This window comes from Ahaetulla prasina, chromosome 11, assembly GCF_028640845.1.
Source record: "Ahaetulla prasina isolate Xishuangbanna chromosome 11, ASM2864084v1, whole genome shotgun sequence".
Taxonomy (NCBI): domain Eukaryota; kingdom Metazoa; phylum Chordata; class Lepidosauria; order Squamata; family Colubridae; genus Ahaetulla; species Ahaetulla prasina.
Genome location: NC_080549.1, coordinates 21,601,189 through 21,622,808, shown reverse-complemented (window position 1 = coordinate 21,622,808; position 21,620 = coordinate 21,601,189). Strand labels below are relative to the sequence as shown.

Below are 21,620 nucleotides of genomic sequence, written 5' to 3'. Positions count from 1 at the left end.
CACAAATAAAACAAACGGTACAATATACAAATTTAAAATGCAGTTAAAAAACTTATTTTAAAAATTGGCCTGAGAAGTAAAATATATAATAAGCTAAAAAACCCCATTTAAAATTAATTACTAAGAATTTAAAAATTTGTTAAAATCAATTTAAGCCAGCCCCGCGCGAATAAAAAGATGTGTCTTCAGTTCGCAACGGAATGTCCGAAGGTCAGGTATTTGGCGTAAACCCGGGGGAAGTTCGTTCCAGAGGGTGGGAGCCCCCACAGAGAAGGACCTTCCCCTGGGGGCCGCCAGCCAACATTGCTTGGCGGACGGCACCCTGAGAAGTCCCTCTCTGTGAGAGCGTACGGGTCGGTGGGAGGCATGTGGTAACAGCAGGCGGTCCCGTAAGTACCCAGGACTTTGCTTGTCTAATGGTCACAAAAGGGGATCACATGGCCTCAGGATACTGTAATTGTCACAAATACTTGCCAGTTGCCAAGCATCCAAATTTTGTTCATGTGAACTTGGGGGTGCTGCAGCGGTCGTAAGTGTGAAAAATGGTCATAAGTCCCTTTCTTGGTGCCATGGTAACTTTGAACACTCAATGAATGAACGGTTGTATGTTGAGGACTACTTGTATAAAACTGTTTTAATGGGTATTCTGAACCAGTTTTGGAAAAAACATGCCTTATCTAAAGCAATTGGAAAAAAAGTTGAATTTTCATATATAATGTTATTCTAAGTAAGAATCTTACATATGTTAGCATTATCAAACTGTAGATGCTTCGGGTTTATTTTTGATCTAGAAGATCTATCATATTTTTATTCCCATCTTTCTAGGCACAATTTAAGTTTTTTGAATCACCGCCAGGCACAAGAAAAATAGTATCTCATTAAAAATAAAAACAACTTGGACCTTCCTTAAAAAAGAAACCTGAAAAGCACTATTGGTCCATAGTCATTTGTACCAGTTTATTTGAATCTCTCAGCAATGCCTCTAAAGTAAACTCACACAAATCTTCTCTTCCTTGCGTACTTCATAGCCGTATGTCTGGTGACCTAGCATTTGAATGTGTCTCTAGCTGCTGGGGTAGTCAAGAAGAGCTCAAGGGTAGGGGAACCCTTTCCTAAATGTCTGGATCCACTGATTTCTCCTGGCTTCTTGAAATAAAGTTAACCTTGTCATTGTGTTTGTAAGTATGCTCTAATCCTGTGGCCAGCTGCTTCTCCTGAGTATTGAATTCAGCAACTTCAGCCTATGTGACACATGCTGAATGTCATCACTTTTGACAGTGGAAATGAAGCAGATAACGTTTGCAACAGAGACTTTAGATTTGAGCTGCCATGAGTACCACAAGAGACTTTAAATGGTTCCATTCCTCTCCCAAAACATCCTGAATGAGAAATAGGTGTTTTGGTCCCGAGTTTTCCCATTCAAGGAGGCTAAACTGAAGTGCTTTCAAAGAAAAAAATACCTACAAGGAAGAAAAAAACACCCAATCCAATAATCATGCAAACTCAAGAGTTTTATATTTCTAACAATCTTTGTTTTGTTTTCTTATTTTTTTTTTAATGTACTAATAAAACTGCCGGTTTCTTTCAGGTGGGTGTACATGGCATTAGAATAGAATTCATCAATGAAAAAGGATCAAAACGCACGGCCACCTACTTACCCGAGGTTGCAAAGGAGCAAGGTCATTGTTGTGCTTTATCTCATATGATCTGGTGAAGAATTTAAACATTCCTAGGAACTTATAATGCAGTTTTTGACCTTGCCCTGATCATTAGCATTTTGTCTGAAAGCCACTGAGGCCACTTGGGGGTTTATCTGTGCCCTCTGGGTCACCTGAATCAGAGTGCAAATGAGCATGAAATGTTGGAACTGCTGGAAGGACTGTGTTGTAGACAGGAGAGAGTTGGTGTCATATGCCTTCCCCTCTGCTGACAGAGGGCTGCTCAATTTACACTGGATTTGGGTGACCCTGAGGGCACAGAAAAAACCCCACGTGGCCTCAGTGACTCTCAGAGAGTGCTAATGACCAGATGACTGCAAGGAATATAAATCCTTCTATTCCCTCCCACCATTGTCAGAATGAAGAAGCTTCTTAGATGCGAAGCAAAACTTCTTCAAGGAAAAGCAAAGTCCAGTTGAAAAAGCACCATTGGTCCATAGTCATTTGTACCAGTTTATTTGAATCTCTCAGCAATGCCTCTAAAGTAAACTCACACAAATCTTCTCTTCCTTGCGTACTTCATAGCCGTATGTCTGGTGACCTAGCATTTGAATGTGTCTCTAGCTGCTGGGGTAGTCAAGAAGAGCTCAAGGGTAGGGGGAACCCTTTCCTAAATGTCTGGATCCACTGATTTCTCCTGGCTTCTTGAAATAAAGTTAACCTTGTCATTGTGTTTGTAAGTATGCTCTAATCCTGTGGCCAGCTGCTTCTGACCCAAGAGTGCTTTTTCAAAAGACAACTGGACTTCCTTTGTTTTTCTTTGAAGATGTTTCGCTTCTCAGCCAAGAAACTTCTTCAAGGAAAAGCAAAGTCCAGTTGAAAAGCACTATTGGTCCATAGTCATTTGTACCAGTTTATTTGAATCTCTCAGCAATGCCTCTAAAGTAAACTCACACAAATCTTCTCTTCCTTGCGTACTTCATAGCCGTATGTCTGGTGACCTAGCATTTGAATGTGTCTCTAGCTGCTGGGGTAGTCAAGAAGAGCTCAAGGGTAGGGGAACCCTTTCCTAAATGTCTGGATCCATTGATTTCTCCTGGCTTCTTGAAATAAAGTTAACCTTGTCATTGTGTTTGTAAGTATGCTCTAATCCTGTGGCCAGCTGCTTCTCCTGAGTATTGAATTCAGCAACTTCAGTCTATGTGACACATGCTGAATGTCATCACTTTTGACAGTGGAAATGAAGCAGATAACGTTTGCAACAGAGACTTTAGATTTGAGCTGCCATGAGTACCACAAGAGACTTTAAATGGTTCCATTCCTCTCCCAAAACATCCTGAATGAGAAATAGGTGTTTTGGTCCCGAGTTTTCCCATTGAAGGAGGCTAAACTGAAGTGCTTTCAAAGAAAAAAATACCTACAAGGAAGAAAAAAACACCCAATCCAATAATCATGCAAACTCAAGAGTTTTATATTTCTAACAATCTTTGTTTTGTTTTCTTTGAAGACGTTTCGCTTCTCAGCCAAGAAACTTCTTCAGTTCTTACTGAATGATGAGAGAGAATAGAAGGATTTATATTCTTGCAGTCATCTGGTCATTAGCATTTTGTCTGAAAGCCACTGAGGCCACTTGGGGGTTTATCTGTGCCCTCTGGGTCACCTGAATCAGAGTGCAAATGAGCATGAAATGTTGGAACTGCTGGAAGGACTGTGTTGTAGACAGGAGAGAGTTGGTGTCATATGCCTTCCCCTCTGCTGACAGAGGGCTGCTCAATTTACACTCGGATTTGGGTGACCCTGAGGGCACAGAAAAAACCCCACGTGGCCTCAGTGACTCTCAGAGAGAGTGCTAATGACCAGATGACTGCAAGGAATATAAATCCTTCTATTCCCTCCCACCATTGTCAGAATGAAGAAGCTTCTTAGATGCGAAGCAAAACTTCTTCAGTTCTTACTGAATGATGAGAGAGAATAGAAGGATTTATATTCTTGCAGTCATCTGGTCATTAGCATTTTGTCTGAAAGCCACTGAGGCCACTTGGGGGTTTATCTGTGCCCTCTGGGTCACCTGAATCAGAGTGCAAATGAGCATGAAATGTTGGAACTGCTGGAAGGACTGTGTTGTAGACAGGAGAGAGTTGGTGTCATATGCCTTCCCCTCTGCTGACAGAGGGCTGCTCAATTTACACTCGGATTTGGGTGACCCTGAGGGCACAGAAAAAAACCCACGTGGCCTCAATGACTCTCAGAGAGAGTGCTAATGACCAGATTTATTTATTTATTTTTATTTATTTCGATTTTTATACCGCCCTTCTCCCGGAGGACTCAGGGCGGTGTACAGCCAAGTAAAAATTCAATATATAAACATTAAAAAGAAGTTAAAAAGAAATATTATAATGTGGCCAAAATTTTAAAACCATATAAAATCTTAAAACATAAATACCCCAATAAAATTTCAATCCAGTCCCGCTTGGATAAATAGGTGCGTTTTCAGCTCACGTCGAAAGGTCCGAAGATCAGGCAATTGACGTAAACCAGGGGGAAGTTCATTCCAGAGCGTAGGAGCTCCAACAGAGAAGGCCCTTCCTGGGGCCGCCAAATGATCGTCAAACGACAGTCGCCCATCCAAGTTGCGCACCCTCTCCGTTGGGGCCAATAACTCCCTCCCCACAGCCAGATGACTGCAAGGAATATAAATCCTTCTATTCCCTCCCGCCATTGTCAGAATGAAGAAGCTTCTTAGATGAGAAGCAAAACTTCTTCAAGGAAAAGCAAAGTCCAGTTGAAAAAGCACCTTTGGGACAACCATGACCTGGATGACTGAGAATCTCCATAGACTCTCTTCTGACGTGTCTTTTATGTACACCCCTAAGATAAGTTATTGAGATAATTCTCTTAAAAAAGATATCAGACAAGTCAAAGAAATAGAATTGGCCCTATCAGGTGTAATCTCAGTCATAAAATTGACTTCAGGTTTTTTGAAGTATCCCTAAGACCCCTTGTAAGAATGGGGCGCTGCCTAAACGCCAGGCCTCCAACTGAAAGCTATCACTAGCCAGCATTTTCCATGATCACAGTTCAGAGGGTGACACCGAGTTTCATTAAGGAATGTAAGTGCTAGTAAAATTATCTTTAGCAGGAAATTGGATTTTTTTAAAAAAAGACTAGGAATTACATATTTGTCAGGGTTTCGGTGCTGTGAAAGTGCACAGAATCTCCTGCTTATAATTTGGAAACGTTACATGGATGTTATCGTTGACGTGATACATATGAAAAAGTGCAGGTGGTCCTTGATTTATGACTACAATTGGTTCCCAAAATCTCCACTGTTAAGTGAGACAGTTATTAAGTGCGCTTTGCACCATTTTACAACCTTTCTTGCTGCAGTTGTTAAGTGAATCACTGCAGTTGTTCGGTTAGTAGCACGGTTGTTAAGTGAATCTGGCTTCCCCATTGATGTTGCTAATCAGGGTTGCAAAATGTGATCACATGACCCTGGGACACTGCAACGGTCATAAATATGAGTCGGTTGCCAAGTATCTGAATTTTGATCTTGTGACTATGGGGATGCTGCAATGGTCGTAGCTGTGGAAAACAGTCATAAGTCACTTTTTTCAGTGCCACTGTAACTTTGAATGGTCACTAAACAAATCGTTGTAAATCAAGGACTATCTGTAGTTAATCCTGTCGCGTTGCCATTGCTCTCAAAACCTTTGTACAGGCAGAAACCAAGCAAGTTTGTTGGGTTGCATAGTCCTGGGGCCACCTCCTCTGATAAAACGTCAATATTTGACCTTTGTGCTATAAAGTAGGTTTCATTTCAAGGGTCTTTCATATTGGCGTTTTGTAAACTATCTTGATTTGGGATCTTGATTGGAATGTAAATAACAAAAAAGAGATTTACCTTTGTTTCCTCCTTTCTGTTATTCCAGAAAAAAGGATCAAGAAATCTAAACAGAAACAAGATTTCCCAGTGAAAATCACGACTGATTGAAAATCAGAAGGGTTCTGATAGTCCGTTTTCTGACCAAAAAGTTTTATTAAAAGACATGTTAGTCTTAAAAGAGGCTGGCAGAAACCAGAATTTTATTTATTTATTTATTTTGCTGCTGCTGCACTAACATGGCAGTTGTCCTACTAAGTCTGCAACACACAGCACTATGGATGATTAAGAATTTTAATTTAGTTTTTACTGCACACAATTCGGTCCCCAAACTTAGCCTTGGTGTGCTGTAAAACTGTTGAATGCCAGGTTCCATCATCCTCAGTTAGCGCCAAATTAGGGATTAGCCACTGTGTTACACTGCTTCTCATAACTGAACACAACACTGATAATAAGATAACATTGTTTATTTAGGATTATTCCTAGTCTTACGTTGTTTTGGAAACTTACCTGTGGGAATTCCCCCTAGAAATACAAATCTCTGGACAATTTGTATTCTTTGCAATCAAATCTTTTACAAAACTTTGAGAGCTGATTTTCTTTGTGTGTTCTCTTCTAATGACTCTCCACAGGCTGGGACCATATTCAGACCATAGATTCCTTATTGAGGAAAGGAGGTTATAAGGCTCCAATCACAAACGATTTCAGGAAAACAATAAAACTGACCAGGTAAGAAGTCTTGTCCTGGGTTTTGTTGGGGTTCTGTGCAGGATCTTAGCTGTTGGTATCCCTGCACTATTCTACATGGAGAGCTCTGATGTCATTCCTAGGATCTGTTGGAGCCCCTCTCCCAGCTTAAGAGTCATGGCCCCAAGTGTTCCTATCACTTTGGTCTTGACTGTCCACATCCATTCCAGTTTCTGGTTTCTCCATAGTGGCTCCTTCTCTGTGGAGCATCATTCCTGCAAAAATAAAATTGGCCCCGCTTTGACACTAAGGCCCTGAAAAGCTGATTTGGCCAGAGAGTCTGAGGGCCTCAAGGCAGGGGTGAAATCCAGCAGGTTCTGAAAGGTTCTGGAGAACCGGTAGCAGAAATTTTGAGCAGTGCGGTGAACCGGTAGCAGAAATTTTGAGTAGTTTGGAGAACCGGCAAATACCACCTCTGTCTGGCCCCAGAGTGGGGTAGGAATGGAGATTTTGCAATATCCTTCCCCCAGGAGTGGGGAGGGAATGGGGATTTTCCAGACTTATGGTCATGGGGGACTTCAACTTGCCATCGACCGGCGTGGCATCTGTGACAGCTCAGGAGTTCATGGCCTCCCTGATGGCCATTGACCTGACTCAAGTAATTAGCGGCCCTACTCACACTGGGGGAGGCACACTGGATTTGATTTTTATCTCTGGTCAGTGGTTGAATGATCTGAAGTTAGGAGATTTAGTTATTGAGCCATTGTCGTGGTCAGATCATTCTCTCCTTCGCCTAGACTTTCGGACCGCTACCCACCACTGCAGGGAGACGGGACCAACGCGTTGGTTCCGTCCCAGGCACCTGATGGACCCGGAGCGGTTCCTGACGGAGCTTGGGCCGTTCCCTGAGGATCTGACCCACGGCACGGCCGAAGAGCTAGTCGCAGCCTGGGAACAGGCTGCGGCTGGGGCTCTAGACCGTGTCGTGCCTTTGCGGCCTCTGAGCCGGTGTAGACCTCAATCGGCTCCTTGGTTTACCGAGGAGCTGAGAGAGATGAAGCGCCAGAAAAGACACCTAGAGAGTGTCTGAAGATCCAGCCATGCGGAAGCTGATCGAACACTAGTTAGGTCTTTTACCCAGACCTATCTAGTGGCATTGAGGGAGGCCAAACGTTCCTACGTTTCCTCCCTCATTGCATCGGCAGATAACCGCCCAGCCGCCCTGTTTCGGGTGACCCGCTCTCTTCTTCAACAGGGGGAGCGGGATGACCCCCTACAAGGGTGAGCTGAGGATTTTAGCGTTTATCTGCATGATAAAATCGCTCAGCTTCGGGATGGTTTGGATCAAAATTGGATAGATCCAGGCGAGTCGTCAGAGACTCGTCTTGTTGAGACGGTTTGGGATGGGTTTGACCCTGTGGCTCCTGAGGACATGGACAGGTTGCTGGGAGGGCTGAATGCCACCACTTGTTTATTGGACCCGTGCCCCTCCTGGTTGGTGCTGGCCACGCAGGAGGTGACGCGAGGCTGGCTCTGGGGGATTATTAATGCTTCTTTGTTGGAGGGGGTTGTCCCTGCTGCCTTGAAAGAGGCGGTGGTGAGACCCCTCCTTAAGAAGCCTTCCCTGGATCCGGCTGTTTTAGGAAATTATTGTCCAGTCTCCAACCTTCGTTTTGTGGCAAAGGTTGTAGAAAGTGTGGTGGCATGTCAGTTACCCCAGTACCTGGAGGAAACTGTCTATCTAGACCCGTTCCAGTCCGGTTTCTGACCTGGGTATAGCATTGAGATGGCTTTGGTCGCATTGGTGGATGATCTCTGGAGGGCCCGGGACAGGGGTTATTCCTCTGCCCTGGTCCTGCTAGACCTCTCAGCGGCTTTTGATACCATCGACCATGGTATCCTGCTGCACCGGTTGGGGAGTTTGGGAGTGGCAGGCACCGTTTTTCGGTGGTTCTCCTCCTATCTCTCTGACCGGTCGCAGACGGTGTTGGCAGGGGGGAAGAGATCGACCGCGAGGCGCCTCACGTGTGGGGTGCCGCAGGGGTCGATTCTCTCGCCTCTCCTGTTCAACATCTATATGAAGCCGCTGGGTGAGATCATCAGTGGTTTTGGGGTGAGCTACCAACTGTACGCTGATGACACGCAGCTGTACTTTTCCACCCCAGGCCACCCCAGTGAAGCCGTCGAGGTGCTGTCCCGGTGTTTGGAGGCCGTACGGGTCTGGATAGGGAGAAACAGGCTCAGGCTCAACCCCTCCAAGACAGAGTGGCTGTGGATGCCAGCACCCCGATACAGTCAGCTGCAACTGCAGCTGACTGTCGGGGGCGAGTCATTGGCCCCGATGGAGAGGGTGCGCAACTTAGGCGTTCTCCTGGATGGACGGCTGTCTTTTGAAGACCATTTGACGGCCGTCTCCAGGAGAGCTTTTCATCAGGTTCGCTTGATCCGCCAGTTGCGCTCCTTTCTTGATCGGGGTGCCCTATGCACGGTCACTCACTCTCTAGTTACCTCTCGCTTGGACTATTGCAGTGCTCTCTACATGGGGCTCCCCTTGAAGAGCACCCGAAGGCTCCAGTTGGTCCAGAATGCAGCTGCGCGGGTGATAGAGGGAGCCGCTCATGGCTCCCATGTAACACCACTCCTGCGCAAGCTGCACTGGCTGCCTGTGGTCTATCTGGTGCACTTCAAGGTATTGGTTACCACCTTTAAAGCACTCCATGGCTTAGGACCAGGATATTTACGGGACCGCCTTCTGCCGCCGTTTGCCTCCCACCGTCCCATGCGCTCTCACAGGGAGGAATTCCTCAGGGTGCCGTCGGCCAAGCAATGCCGGCTGGCGATCCCCAGGGGAAGGGCCTTTTCTGTGGGGGTTCCTACCCTCTGGAACGACCTCCCCCCGGGACTCCGTCAACTTCCCAACCTTCGGACCTTCCGCCGTAAGCTGAAGACATATTTATTTTGTCAAGCAGTACTGGCATAGGATTTTAGAATTTTAATTCTTGTTATTGGGGTTTTAATTCAATTGGTTTATTGTTTTATATGTATTTTATATATGGCCGTATTTGATAGGTTTTTTAATTATTGTTTTATTATATTTATTATTATGGTTTTATATGGCTGTCAACCGCTTGAGTCCTTCGGGAGAAGGGCGGTATAAAAATCTAAATAAATAAATAAATAAATAAATAAATTTTGCACTATCCTTCCCTACCGCACCCACCAAGCCACGCCCACAAAGCCACACCATGCCCACCAAGCCACGCCCACAGAACTGGTAATAAAAAAAATTGGATTTCATCACTGCCTCAAGGTGATACAAGCCATCAAGTAGTTGGTTTGATTGGTGGGGCTGGGGGTGAGTTGTTATTAGGTTTTGTATTGGGTTTTTACTTCTGTAAACCACCCAGAGTCACCATGAATGAGTTGGGCAACCACATAGATTTTCTTAATAAGTAAGAGACAGAGAGTTGAAGCCTGGACAGAGATGAGTTTTGGGAAGTTATATCTTAACCAAGTAAGTCTTCCTAGTCTTAACTCTGTTGAATTTTTCTTGTTCTTCTGGTTTTCCTTTAATGCTTAAACCAGGCATATCTAATCCGCAAGCTTTATGTGGCCCTGGACAGCTAGTCATACAAGCTAGTCTACAAGATATAATAAAAATATTTTAAAAATCAAGGCAGTTTGTTATTTATATACATTAACTATATTAAATATTTCCCATGCAGCTCAAGACAATTCCTCTTCACTCAGTGAGGCCCAGGCAAGCCAAAGGTCAGACACCCATCTCTTAAATTAAACAGAATAATGGAACCTTGGAGTCTTCTAATTTTTCCTGCTATAGCATAGCATTAGCAATAGCACTTAGATTTACATACTATCCCATAGTGCTTTACACCATTCTCTGGATGGTTTACAGATTATTACCTCCAACAATCTGGGTCTTCATTTTACCGGCCTCGGAAGGATGGAAGGCTGAGTTAATCTTGAGCTAGTTAGGATCGAACTCTTGGCAGTGGGCAGAGTTAGCCTGTAATACTGTATGCGAACCACTGCGCCACCAAAGGCTTCAGGGGATTAAACCTGTCCCTTTTTTTTCCCCTTTAACTCCCCCCCCCCGCTTTCTCTCTCTATCCCTTTTTCTCCCCACTTTTCTTTTAGATATCGTAGTGAGAAGATGACCATCAGCTACACAGAATACCTTGCTCACCGACAGCATCACCACTTCCAAAACGGCATCGGGCACACCCTCCCCCCCTACAACCATTATTCCTGACACTGAGCCGTATGACCAGTCTCTGGACTTTTCTGCAAACCTCTTCCCAGGAGAACCCCCTCCTTCTTGGTCTAGCTATCTCTATTACTGTACCATTTTATGATGATAATTTCCGTTGCCATGTTGACGCTTCTCCGCCACAAGTTAAGCTCACCATGGCAACGGGTTGAAACGCTGCATCGTTACAAAGAACCCCCCTTTGCTCTTTTCTCTCTCCCCCCACCCCGAACACTTTTTTTTAACGAGTCACTGTGGACTGGCTGGGTTTTATTTCCTTTTTTTTTTTTTTTTTGCCATGACAACATAAAAAAACCTGGTCCTTTTTTTTTTTAAAATAACATTTTAAAGTTCATTTATCACTCAATTGTATTGATCACCTTTTTCTGTGAAACTGTAGATAGAAGGAAAGAATGCAAATGTGTCAGGGTAGAGAAAAATGAAATATTGGATCCCAATTCAGAAGCAAGATAAAGATTGAATAGGATGAGTTCTTCAGCAGTTCCCCAAGATAAAACTTGTAAGAGACTATGCGAACCTCTGGTTCCTGGTCTGGTTGGCCCAGACAAATAACAGTGATAAACTGAATTAATTATGATGAGAAACAAATTGTGATTTTGGTTTGTTCCAGGGGTGTCCAACCTTGACAACTCCCAGAATTCCTCAGCCAGCATGGACTTCAGCTCCCACTTATTCCCCAGATAGTATGGGTGGCTGGAGAATTCTGGGAGTTGAAGTCCACAAATCTTAAAAGCACCAAGGTTGGACACCCCTGGTTTAGATATAATTGTAGCAAGACTTTTATTATAGACCCGGATTGAGGTCCTGGTTCAAATCCTTTCAAACTGCCCATTCAAATCACTGGAACTAAAAATGGGCAGATAAATAGCCTGTGTCTCCCTACTCCCAGTTCCTAAATCTGCCTTCAGGTGGATGGTGTGACCTGCCAAGCTCTATCCTCCATCAGCAAATTGACAAACAGCACCAATCAGAGTCACTCCAAGATTCCCTTTTCACTTCTTAGATGTTTCTTAGGGAGTCTTAATCAGGAGGAGTAGCTTGAAGAAATTATTATATTAGGAAGTCAGTAAATTTTGGTATTAGTGCCTTAGGGGACATAAGTTTTGGGAAGGAAGGTAAGACAGCAGAAGCACAAGAGGAGATACCTATTCCAAATTCTAAACTTTCCAGGCAGATGAAAAACGTTATTTGGAGAGCAGGATCCAATTTTTGTCTCCTACCTTACAAGGCTTGCCCCTGTATAAATTAGCCATTCTTAATGGCACAATTTTTGGTGCTTTTGTTGATGAAATGAAAACCAAAGTAGGTGCACTGAAACAGAAAAGAAAGAAAGAGAACAAGAAATGCCCACTGATTTTTAAAAAAATCCTAAAGGTTAATAATTTTAAATTAAAAATCTAATACCAGTTACCTTTTTTTATTAAGCTGCAATGCAGTGCTAGAAATATTTTTGGACAGTAGACATAGGAAATTAGCCAAGTACCAAGTTAGCAGAATCGGAATTGTTACCATCTCGGGGTGGAAGTAGCAGAGGTAGCTTGTTCTAACCGACCTTGAATTCTGAGAAGAGCTTTCACAGAGTTCTCGTTTCAGGTGGTTCCTGAATTCATACAAACTTTAATGAAATAGATCTCAGAGCTCTATTTCAGAGATCCTTCTTGGTAATTAGAAGAACAACTTGAAGGAGGCAGATACCATTTTGGCAGAAGTCCGTCCCCCCTCCCCCTCCCCTACACACACACATTTCATCCCATTTAGGGATGCGAACTTCATAGACATAGACTACCATAATAACCAACAGGAAGCTGTATCACAGGCCCTGAAGTATTGTTGAAAGGATTGACTACGATCCCAGATGGGGAAGGGAGGAGAAAGTCTTTCCTTCGATCCACAGTATTTGAACGTCTGAATATTAACTTTCTGTTTTGATGCCTTAATTTTCAAATAAGCAAAAATCCTGAAAAAAAGAAGAAAAAAGGGCAACGGATGAGGAAAAGAACCCATTGGAGCTTCGGTTTGAAGTTCTGGGGTGTCTTTTCCTATCAGGAGGGTGGAAAAGGGGGTTCATTTTTTTATGTGAAAAGTATTGTCGGTTGCTGTTTAATTGCAACTTTCCCTGTTTTGCCTTGAAAGGGAAACTTGAGCACAAGTTAAAACAAAATTTCTCTGCTGCAAGCATTTGGAATATCTACCATGGCCACCCAACATACAAACACACATACACACACACAAACACACAGAGCCATCTTTCTCATTACAGTTCATGCTTCTGGGTGAGCTCAATGTTAAAAGTTTTTTTAAAGAAAAAAAGATCTATTATATATATATTAAAAATATATATGTGTATTTAAAGGTGCTAATCATCTTAAGCAGGTCACGTGACTGGTCATGCGGACTCTAAAAATCATATCAGATTTTTTTTAGAAAAAAATCCTCAATATATGCAGATGTTATACAGAATTTCTTACCAGTGTAATAATGATATACTGATTTAAATAAAAATAATCCTGCAGGGTTTGAAGGAAGAGGTCAGCAATACTTCCCACCGTGGCTTGGAGGAGGAACAAAAAAAACAAAACAAAAGGATCATCTTGTCAGCATAATGCACAATATTTTTTATTTTCTCTCATTTTGGTTGTCTCCGTACAGCTATTGCTTTGGGAACTTAATCAAAAACAACAGCTGTCGTTCAAAGGGTTGAACAAACTGGAAAGGTGCGCTTTAAAAAAAAAAAAAGAAAACCAAAAAAAACCTCCAGACTCTTTTGAACCTGTTGTAAATCTGTATGTTTTGTTTCGAGAGCTATTCCTGGAATCTTGCAAGGCTGGCAAGATACATCAGCGATCACCTTGGATGTATGGGTAGCGATCTATGGGCTTCAGTGGCACATGTGCTTTGTTTTTCCTGCTTGTGTTTCTTGGGTCAGGGAAAGGCTGGTGTTCCAGACGGCAGGGCTCTCCAACCTTGGCAACTTTACAGCTCGTGGACTTCAACTCCCAGGATTCCTCAACCAGCCTGGTTGAGACTGAGGAATTTTGGCAGATGAAGTCCGCAAGTCGTAAAGTTACCAAGGTTGGAGACCCTTGCCTTACTAAATGGCCCCAACCGTGCTGCCTTCCTTAGGCGTTTCCTCCAGACCCAAAGTAGCTTTTGCAGTTCCTCTTCAATCTGCAAAGCTGTGTCCATTTCCAACCTGGGATTTTTTGGGTCACTGAGCCATAGGTTGGTGTTGTTCAGGCAGCGGTTGTGTTTTTCTTGCCTTATTTCATTCCAAAAAACAAATCAAAAAGGCGGTTTAGTTTTAGCTTTAAATGTTTTCTTTCTTACACCTGTGTGGTGAAAGACAGTTTGGGAACTAACGTCTGGCTGAAGCTAAGAGAGAGGAGATGATGGGACCACCGTTCCATCCAGGAGAGATGCGGGTGCTGCGGTGTGCATTTCTATTACATCATCTTCGCTCTGGGATTGGGCATGGACCCCACAAGGGAGTAGGCATCCTGTGCTGATGCACCGTCAGCTGGGAGCACTTGGCCCACCCACCACCCCACCCTCATTTCACATTGATGATCTTAAACTTCTTGATGTGTCTTCAACTTGTTCTGAGTTCTTGAAACTGTCTGGAGTAGCCGACATTCTTGTGTGTTGGACTGAACCAAAGACACCTCCAGCCGAGCCTCAATGCTGCTTCTTAAAATGTCTGCCTTCCGATCCTTCAAAGTCTCTGCAGGATGCAAATGGGTTAACTTTTTTTATTTTTGTACAGTTTCTAACTGATTTTTGCTAGTGATGTTAATTAAGTTTGAGGAACCGCCGAGGCTCCTCCGATGAAATTAAACTGGTGACTTTTATGTTTAAATAAAATAATATAGAAACCCGACATGTGCCTCTCAGATTCTAAGGGTTTCTGATTACACTTCTTAAGACCAGCAATGATTCTTTATATACAAAGATATGTTTTTTTCCTTGTTTCTTTTTTTATTATTACTGTTTCGGAAGGAAAGAAATAAACTTCCTTCTGCTCTGAAGCCAGTGGTCACACTGGTACATAAATGCACTGAGTTAAAAAGAAAAAAAAACTTTTGTAACAACTTATGACTGTTTTTGTATATCAAAGCTGATTCTTTCCAAAAGATTTGGATCTAGTTTCTAAGTTATTTTAGTGTTTTATATGTTACAAGAATTAATTGTTCACCAGCATAATAACTAGTTATCTTCAATGGAAAAAGTGACATAGGTGGGCAGACGATCTACCTGGAGTAGCTCAGAAGCCCCTCCCCCTTCTTTTCCTTTGACTATTGATTACAATATTATCACAGATTACCACAAACCTCCTTCCATTAAGACTAGATTCTTATTTCCATGTTTATTTGCTATTAGTGTGAAGAAACTGTTGATTTAAAAAAACCGGGCATTTTATAAGTATGGCTTAAAGGTAAAAATGAGGAAAAAGCAAAAAAAATAAATAAAAATAAACTACTTTAGAAGGTAATTTGTGGGTCTGTGAGATATGGCTGTGGAAAGATATTGTAGTAGTTTTAACACTATTGTTATTACCTTTTAAATCATTTACCCAATAAAATGAGGAAAAATCGCAGCTGCTTGTATTAATGGTTTCCTTGCACTTTGATGCCTTTCCTTTAAGTTTTAGATCTGGTGGCCTTCAACCAGAAAGAATGACGGGAAAAGCCCCACCCCACCCCTGAGAAGCAAGAGAGGCTTGAAATAAACTTTAGGAAAGTTTACAGATAGTCCTTGACTTACAACAGTTCACTTAGTGACCGTTCAAAGTTACAGCAGCACTGAAAAAAAGTGACTTGGATCAGAGGTGTATCCATATAAGTGGCCAGAATGAAAAGAAACTAGTTGTACATCTTGAAGGAGGTGGTTGAATTTACCAGATATGGTAGACATCTTTCCAAAAGGTTAGGTTCCTTGGAATACATAGAATATTAGGGTTGGAGGTCTTCTAGTCTAAGCTGCTGCTCACAAGCAGGATTTCCTATAATGAAGCTGACCGGGAAGTACAATCTGCCCAACCATCCACCATGTTGACGTTAGCACCAAGGGATTAAATTCAAGTTACAACCATTGGTATAAAATATTTATCTCCATGAAACAAAACATAAGCAGGTTTTTTTCACAAACATTTTATTTTGAGATAGAAAAATCATTTGACACAAACACTACATAGCCATAAACCCAAATACACAATTTCGTTGGAAAATGACTTTTACATTTAAAAAAAATATTTTGTTTTTAAAAAATATCTTAATAAAATGATCTTAGTGGGTATTCTATTTTTAATTCACCAAAAATGGAAATAACTGTACTTTTGATTATCCGTTGATAGCCAGAATGAGTTCAACACTTAACATTTGAAGGCTATTTGACTAGGAAAACGAAAGATTGTATGGCCCCGAAGAACAGTTATTTTTGTATTTTTGCCAAGCTGCCAACTGAACTAAGACACTAGAAGAAAAGGACCATTTCAGATAGACTCAGCAAATCAATAAACTTCCAATTTTCCATGTTTTTAAGAGCCAAACATCTTGAGGGTGTATAACAGCCACACGGTCAACTAAAATTACAGCAATTCAAGAAACTTCCAGCCCTGAGGCTCCACAAAAACTCCTCTGACAAGGTCCTACTTTGAAAAATCTTAAAATATTCTTGCATCATGGAAAGTTAATGGTGGTATATCTCATCCCTTTGCACAACCTCAGGTGTAGATAAAACCAGTGTGAATCTGACGCACACTGAATGTTGGTGCCTTTTGGCTATAAGAGAAGAACTCAGTTCTGAGTGTTTTATTTTTTCCAAAGCACACTCAATTTCCATGATGAGAAAGTATCAAAACCCTGATGCAGGCCACAAAGGAGCATCTTCACTGAGGTACCTGACGTTAAAAGTGCACACAAGCCAATCGCCTGTTTCTGGCGGTCTTCAAAAGACAACACCTAACTAGAATTCCAAGAAGTTCTACAGCCATAAATGAGCAACCTTGGGCTCAACAATCATACAAGATGTTAAAAACGCAGGAAAGCAACTCCGAAGGATTCCATACCCAGTAGACAGAAACAATTAGTGGAAGCCAACTTAGATTCTTCCAAGACTATGAAAAAAAAGTAGGTGATGGGAATGGTGATGCTAAAAGGGAGAGGACCAAAGCATTCCAAGGGGCTTTCTTTGGCCTCCATGACAATCTCTGCTTGCAGCTTTTTTCAAGCCTCGTTCCAGGATGCTTTGAGCCAACCTTCCATTCAAAGAATTTAGCACAGGCCAATGAAAGCTCCCCGGTGTCAGTAAACAGAGTAACCACACAAGGTTTTATTTTGGAGGAGGCCAAAAGGGATGCAATCTGCAAATCTTTCTCTCTTCGGGTTAACCGATTTATGCTATTATTATTTCCTTCCCCCCAACCAATCTATAAATTAAAACGTGTATCCCTCTAACTACATTTTTTGCCCCTACATGGGAAATCCTCCCATACTTCCATTTCAAGAAGGAAATGTGGCACCGTCTTCCTTGGCAGTTGCACTGTTAGTGATTTACAAAGATCATGCCTGTCGTGTCCCACTCCTCCGCTGACGGCCGGGTCAGGGAAATCCGAATCAGGCTTGCCTCTGCAGCTCTGCCCAAAGTCCTAGCAAAGTCCTCAGAGCAGGCAGGAGACCAGTAAGTGACTTCAGCAAGATAAGTTCGACTTTGCCTGACTCAGAGACTGCCAGAAAGCAGATCCTTTATATAGGCCATGGGGTGTGGCTCCATGACTCAGCACTCATTAAGGCCTGCCCCTCCCTTCCTTCTGTTGCCTCCGCCTATCCAATCTTCTGATGCGAGGGTCACTCCAATCAGCTGTTGTTGGAAGTAAACTTTCCTCAGGCTCACATGCTGTGGAGGAGGGGGAGGGGTCTAGCTGCTCCATTTGCCTGGGCATGGAGCCAGGGCTGGGGCCGGGGGATGCTCCCTCCTCTGCAGCCTGCTTGGGCATGGAGCCAGGGCTGGGACCGGGAGGTGCCCCCTCCTCTGCAGCTTGTCTGGGCATGGAGCCAGAACTGGGGCCGGGAGGCATACATTCCTCCGTGTTCGGGAGCAGATAAGCAGACCCCGGCTGCGGTGAGAGCGGACAAGACACAACAATGCCCGACTTGGGCGCCACAAAAGGACACTGAATTTATCTTAAAAATTCAGAATGAAAGGCGATAATTTCCTGCTGCTACATTTCCCCCCAGTAAAGCTCACCAGCTTAAATTTAGAAAAAGGAACAAGGAAAATCCCAGCTCTAGAACAAACAATATTAGCTATCCTTCCTGCTGAAAGTGATATTTTTATCAAACAGAGACTAGCAACCTCTGTACAGATCTGGCACCAGCAGTCCCTAAGATCTCCAGGATCTGATTGCTTCAGCCCAGAACTAAAATTCTAGTTCACATAAGTTGTAACTTGGATCAACAGCCTTCACAGCTCTGCCAAATCACAGAATGAAAGAAAAAGCTCCCTCAAAAGAGGCTTCCAAGTCCCTGGTTGATTTATCCAGAGTGCATGTAGAAGAAAACCCTTCAAGTGACTTAAAAAGAAAATTCCCAATCTGTTGTGCTAGCAAGGCAGCTTTTTCATCAAATAACTGGGACTTGAACAGAAGATACAGAATGTTTTTGAAACATCTCAGCTACTGTATGATCTGGAAAGAAAACAAGTGGCACCTGTTTTACGAGCAAGTAGCTCTAAAAGGAAATTCAAAGTCTCCTACGATCAAGAGACACCCACACACTGATTACATGGTCTAGAAAAAACTAAGGGTGTGGATGATAATATGGCACAGAATCAAAGGATAGATCCAGATTGATCATTGAGATCACAGTAGGAATACAAAGATCACTTTCATTGGCAGATCCAAATAAGAAACTCGGCCTAGCTAATTCTTGGCTTTTAAAAAGAAAAAGAAAAGTCAATATGCACTATTTAAAACAGATGTGTATCTCCTTTTATGGTTCTATATGGAAGGAGTCCAGAACAACTGTCACACAAGCACACACGCACTCACACAAACACTAAAACACTGGCTATGTTATTAATCTACATATACATATATCTGTTTAAATATATCATGTTGAAGAGTAAACATCAAAGATTCATCAAAGCAGCAGCAGAAGACACCTGGCTCCCCAGGACCCCACTGGGATTTTGACATCAGGAATTTGGCCCAAGAAACAGAGAGGAAATTTCCCACTGGGCAGCATAAAAGGAACTATCTTTTCTGATAGAAATGTGACAACTGAAGAATATTCACAGCTGAATATTTACAAATATTTGTCTCAACAATTACAAATGCAAAAAGAACCCCAAGATCTATAAAGCCCCCAAGTAGAAGATTAATTCTCTGATCACACCACACTCCAACGAGATTGAAGTTTTTGTCAACGGGAATGAAGTTCTTTTGAAGTTCTTCATGGTGAGCACCCGCCCCACCCCACCCCATTACTTCCCACATTCGGGTGGAAAGAGCAGATAAGGTTGACCTTAAGGCAAATTTTCTCTGCTTGAGGTATCAAAGGCTGCCCAGCATGGGACTTGTAAGGCAATACAACTGGAGACACTGGCGGGATGGTACAAAAGAGAAGCAGGAATCTAATTCAGAACAACTATCACAGCAACAAGTCAGAAAGCTAGAGATTCTGCTTCGGAGGATTACTTTTCTCCAATTTACACCAATGCACCAGCTTGACTATGTCAGTCAAACCTGAATGTGTGCTGTTTTCCCCAAGGATCTCCAAATATGTTGGTCTGCAGGGTTATTATCTAGCACAGTCTTGCTAGATGGTGAATCATGAATGAAGAAAGGTTATGCTTTCTTCTGGAGTGTCCTAGAAGGGGGAAGTTGATATATATGTGGACATAACATTGAATACATGTATGTACAATATGTAATACATTTACGTAAGTATACTTAGCTATGACAGAGTCCAATTCCAAATTGGCAGATTTTCTTGGTCAGTGCCTTTAACTGAGACAAATCCATCTCCTAAATCTTAATCCAGCAATTAAGTTGTTTTTTTCACCAATTAATTTAGAAGAACAATCTGGAAGGTGCCAGCAGATACGATGGCATCTGAACAGGCTTCAGCTTAAACTTTCAGGAGTTCCAGAAGGCAGTGTTTGGCATGTAGATTGTTATTGTTCCCCATAAATTTAACCAATTTCAACCATGCAAGAACCTTCGCATCTACACTGATAGTGAGGAAGCACCCAATACGATTCATGCTCAAAGTCTACATGAGACAAGAAGAGGTTCTGTGCTGAAAAACCTAAGAGCTGCCACACAGGAAGAAAACTGACTGAAGTCATGAACAAACAGAATAATGTTTTCCATCAGCCATAGTCTTTGATATGATGAACATCTGAAACTCCAAAGGTCCAAGGCGGCAAGATCAGAAGTTGCTCTCTAAGTCTACTTGTGGCTTTTTGTAAATAAGCCTATGTATTTCGCCATCCTTGCCAGCTACAGGTAATGTAGATTCAGCAGAATAGTGGGAAGATAAATCTGATGTCATAATAGAAGAAAAAAATCAAAAACAATATAGGCAGTGTTCTTCTCCAACCCCAAATACAATGGTTCTTCTCTAGATCCTTCAACAAAGAAATAAGAACCAGGATGGCGTCTCAGGATACTTTCTTAGCCGGAAATCGTAGTACATCCACACCGAGCTTAAAGAAAGGGACAGTGTTATAGAAAAGGAGAATTATGAGTTTTCCATGGAACATGGTCATGATGGACTGGTGTCCCGATGCCCAGATTCTATACCAAGGGCCATAGAAAGGATCAGAAATAGCCGGGCACAGCATGTTGTTCAAGTTCACTTCAGTGATCTAGAAGAGCAGGAGAAAGATTGATTTTTACTAAACAAAATGTCTTTATACTACCTTACAACAATTTGCCCTACTTTAAGAAAAGCAGTAATGTTCCCAGTCCTTAAATATTTATTTATTAAATCCATATGTAACCCGTCTCACTATCCATAGTGACTATGAACCTGAAATATGTCAGTTCTTCTTTGTCTCCTCTGGCACTCCAATTTACACCCAAATAACACCCTCAAGCAGATGTAATTCTGAAGCTTTTTAATACACTGCAGTTTCCTCTGTTTAATCCACTTGGCTAGATGGCAAATCATTTAAAACAAGAATTCTTTTGTCTTTTCTCCAAGCTACATCTTCTGGGTTTTCTTTTCTTTATTTACCTGCTCCACTGGCATATTATTACTAAATCCACCTGTACACAACCCAAAGAGGGATATACAATCCATATAAGTAAATTGACTTACGAGTCCCAAGATCTGTAAAAAGCTATAGTGGTAGACAAACATCAACCCAGTGGAGAGCAAGGCCCACCAAAAATTGCCGGATGGCTCAGGAGTGTAGACACCTTTTAGAAAGAGAGAAAAAGAGAAAATTGTTTTCTGATATTTCAAGGTAGGCACCATTCTTTCTTCAACGTATCAATTTTCACCCTGAAAATCCAAGATTATTGCAATAGAAAACATAAGCTGGTAGAAATATCTCTGTTGTAGACCCGATGAAACACCATGGCTTGCTCCTGGCTTGAAAAAGTTTGCACACTAATCCCTTACTACAGGTAGTCCTCAATTTATGACCACAATTGAGCCCAAAATTTATGTTGCTAAGTAAGAAATTTGTTAAATGAGTTTTGCCCCATTTTATGACTTTTCTTGCCGCATTTGTTAAGTGATTCAATGAAGTTGTTAAATTAGTTGAAGGTTACAAAAGATGATCACATGACCCCGGGACACTGCAACCACCATAAAATGTGAGTCAGTTGTTAAACATCCAAATGTAAATCACATGACCGTGGGGATATTGCAACAGTCGTAAGTATGAAAAATGATCATAACTCACATTTTCAATGACGTTGTAACTTATTGTAAGTTGAGGACTATCTGTATTTCAGCAAACCAGGACCACAGACGTCAGTGCCAGAGCAGGCAAGAAAGTTAATGGAATACACAGCCTCATTCAGACAGACTACAGTTAGTCCTTAAGTCATGGCCATTTGTTTAGTCACCATTCAAAGTTGCAACTACAG

At 42.3% G+C, this 21,620-nt stretch overlaps 2 protein-coding genes across 7 annotated transcripts in view; one reads left to right on the top strand and one right to left on the bottom strand.

Moving 5' to 3' along the window:
- The window catches only part of AMMECR1 (AMMECR nuclear protein 1), a 122,179-nt gene extending 107,066 nt beyond the window's left edge, over nt 1–15,113 (top strand). The window contains exons 4-6 of one of the 2 annotated variants that reach the window (XM_058196528.1): nt 1,589–1,679; nt 6,174–6,270; nt 10,396–15,113. In XM_058196528.1, coding sequence (XP_058052511.1) covers nt 1,589–1,679; nt 6,174–6,270; nt 10,396–10,501 — 294 coding nt within the window. In that variant the 3' untranslated portion in view covers nt 10,502–15,113. Of the gene's footprint in view, nt 1–1,588; nt 1,680–6,173; nt 6,271–10,386 lie in introns of both variants that reach the window. The other variant, XM_058196527.1, reaches the window with a different exon arrangement.
- Nucleotides 15,114–16,700: 1,587 nt separating this feature from the next.
- The window catches only part of TMEM164 (transmembrane protein 164), a 43,185-nt gene continuing 38,265 nt past the window's right edge, over nt 16,701–21,620 (bottom strand). For all 5 annotated transcript variants that reach the window (XM_058196919.1, XM_058196916.1, XM_058196918.1 and 2 more), the window contains 2 exons: nt 20,842–20,942; nt 16,701–20,386 (listed from right to left, as the gene is read on the bottom strand). In XM_058196919.1, the coding sequence (XP_058052902.1) occupies nt 20,180–20,386; nt 20,842–20,942 (308 nt within the window). In that variant the 3' untranslated portion in view covers nt 16,701–20,179. The remainder of the gene's footprint in view (nt 20,387–20,841; nt 20,943–21,620) is intronic.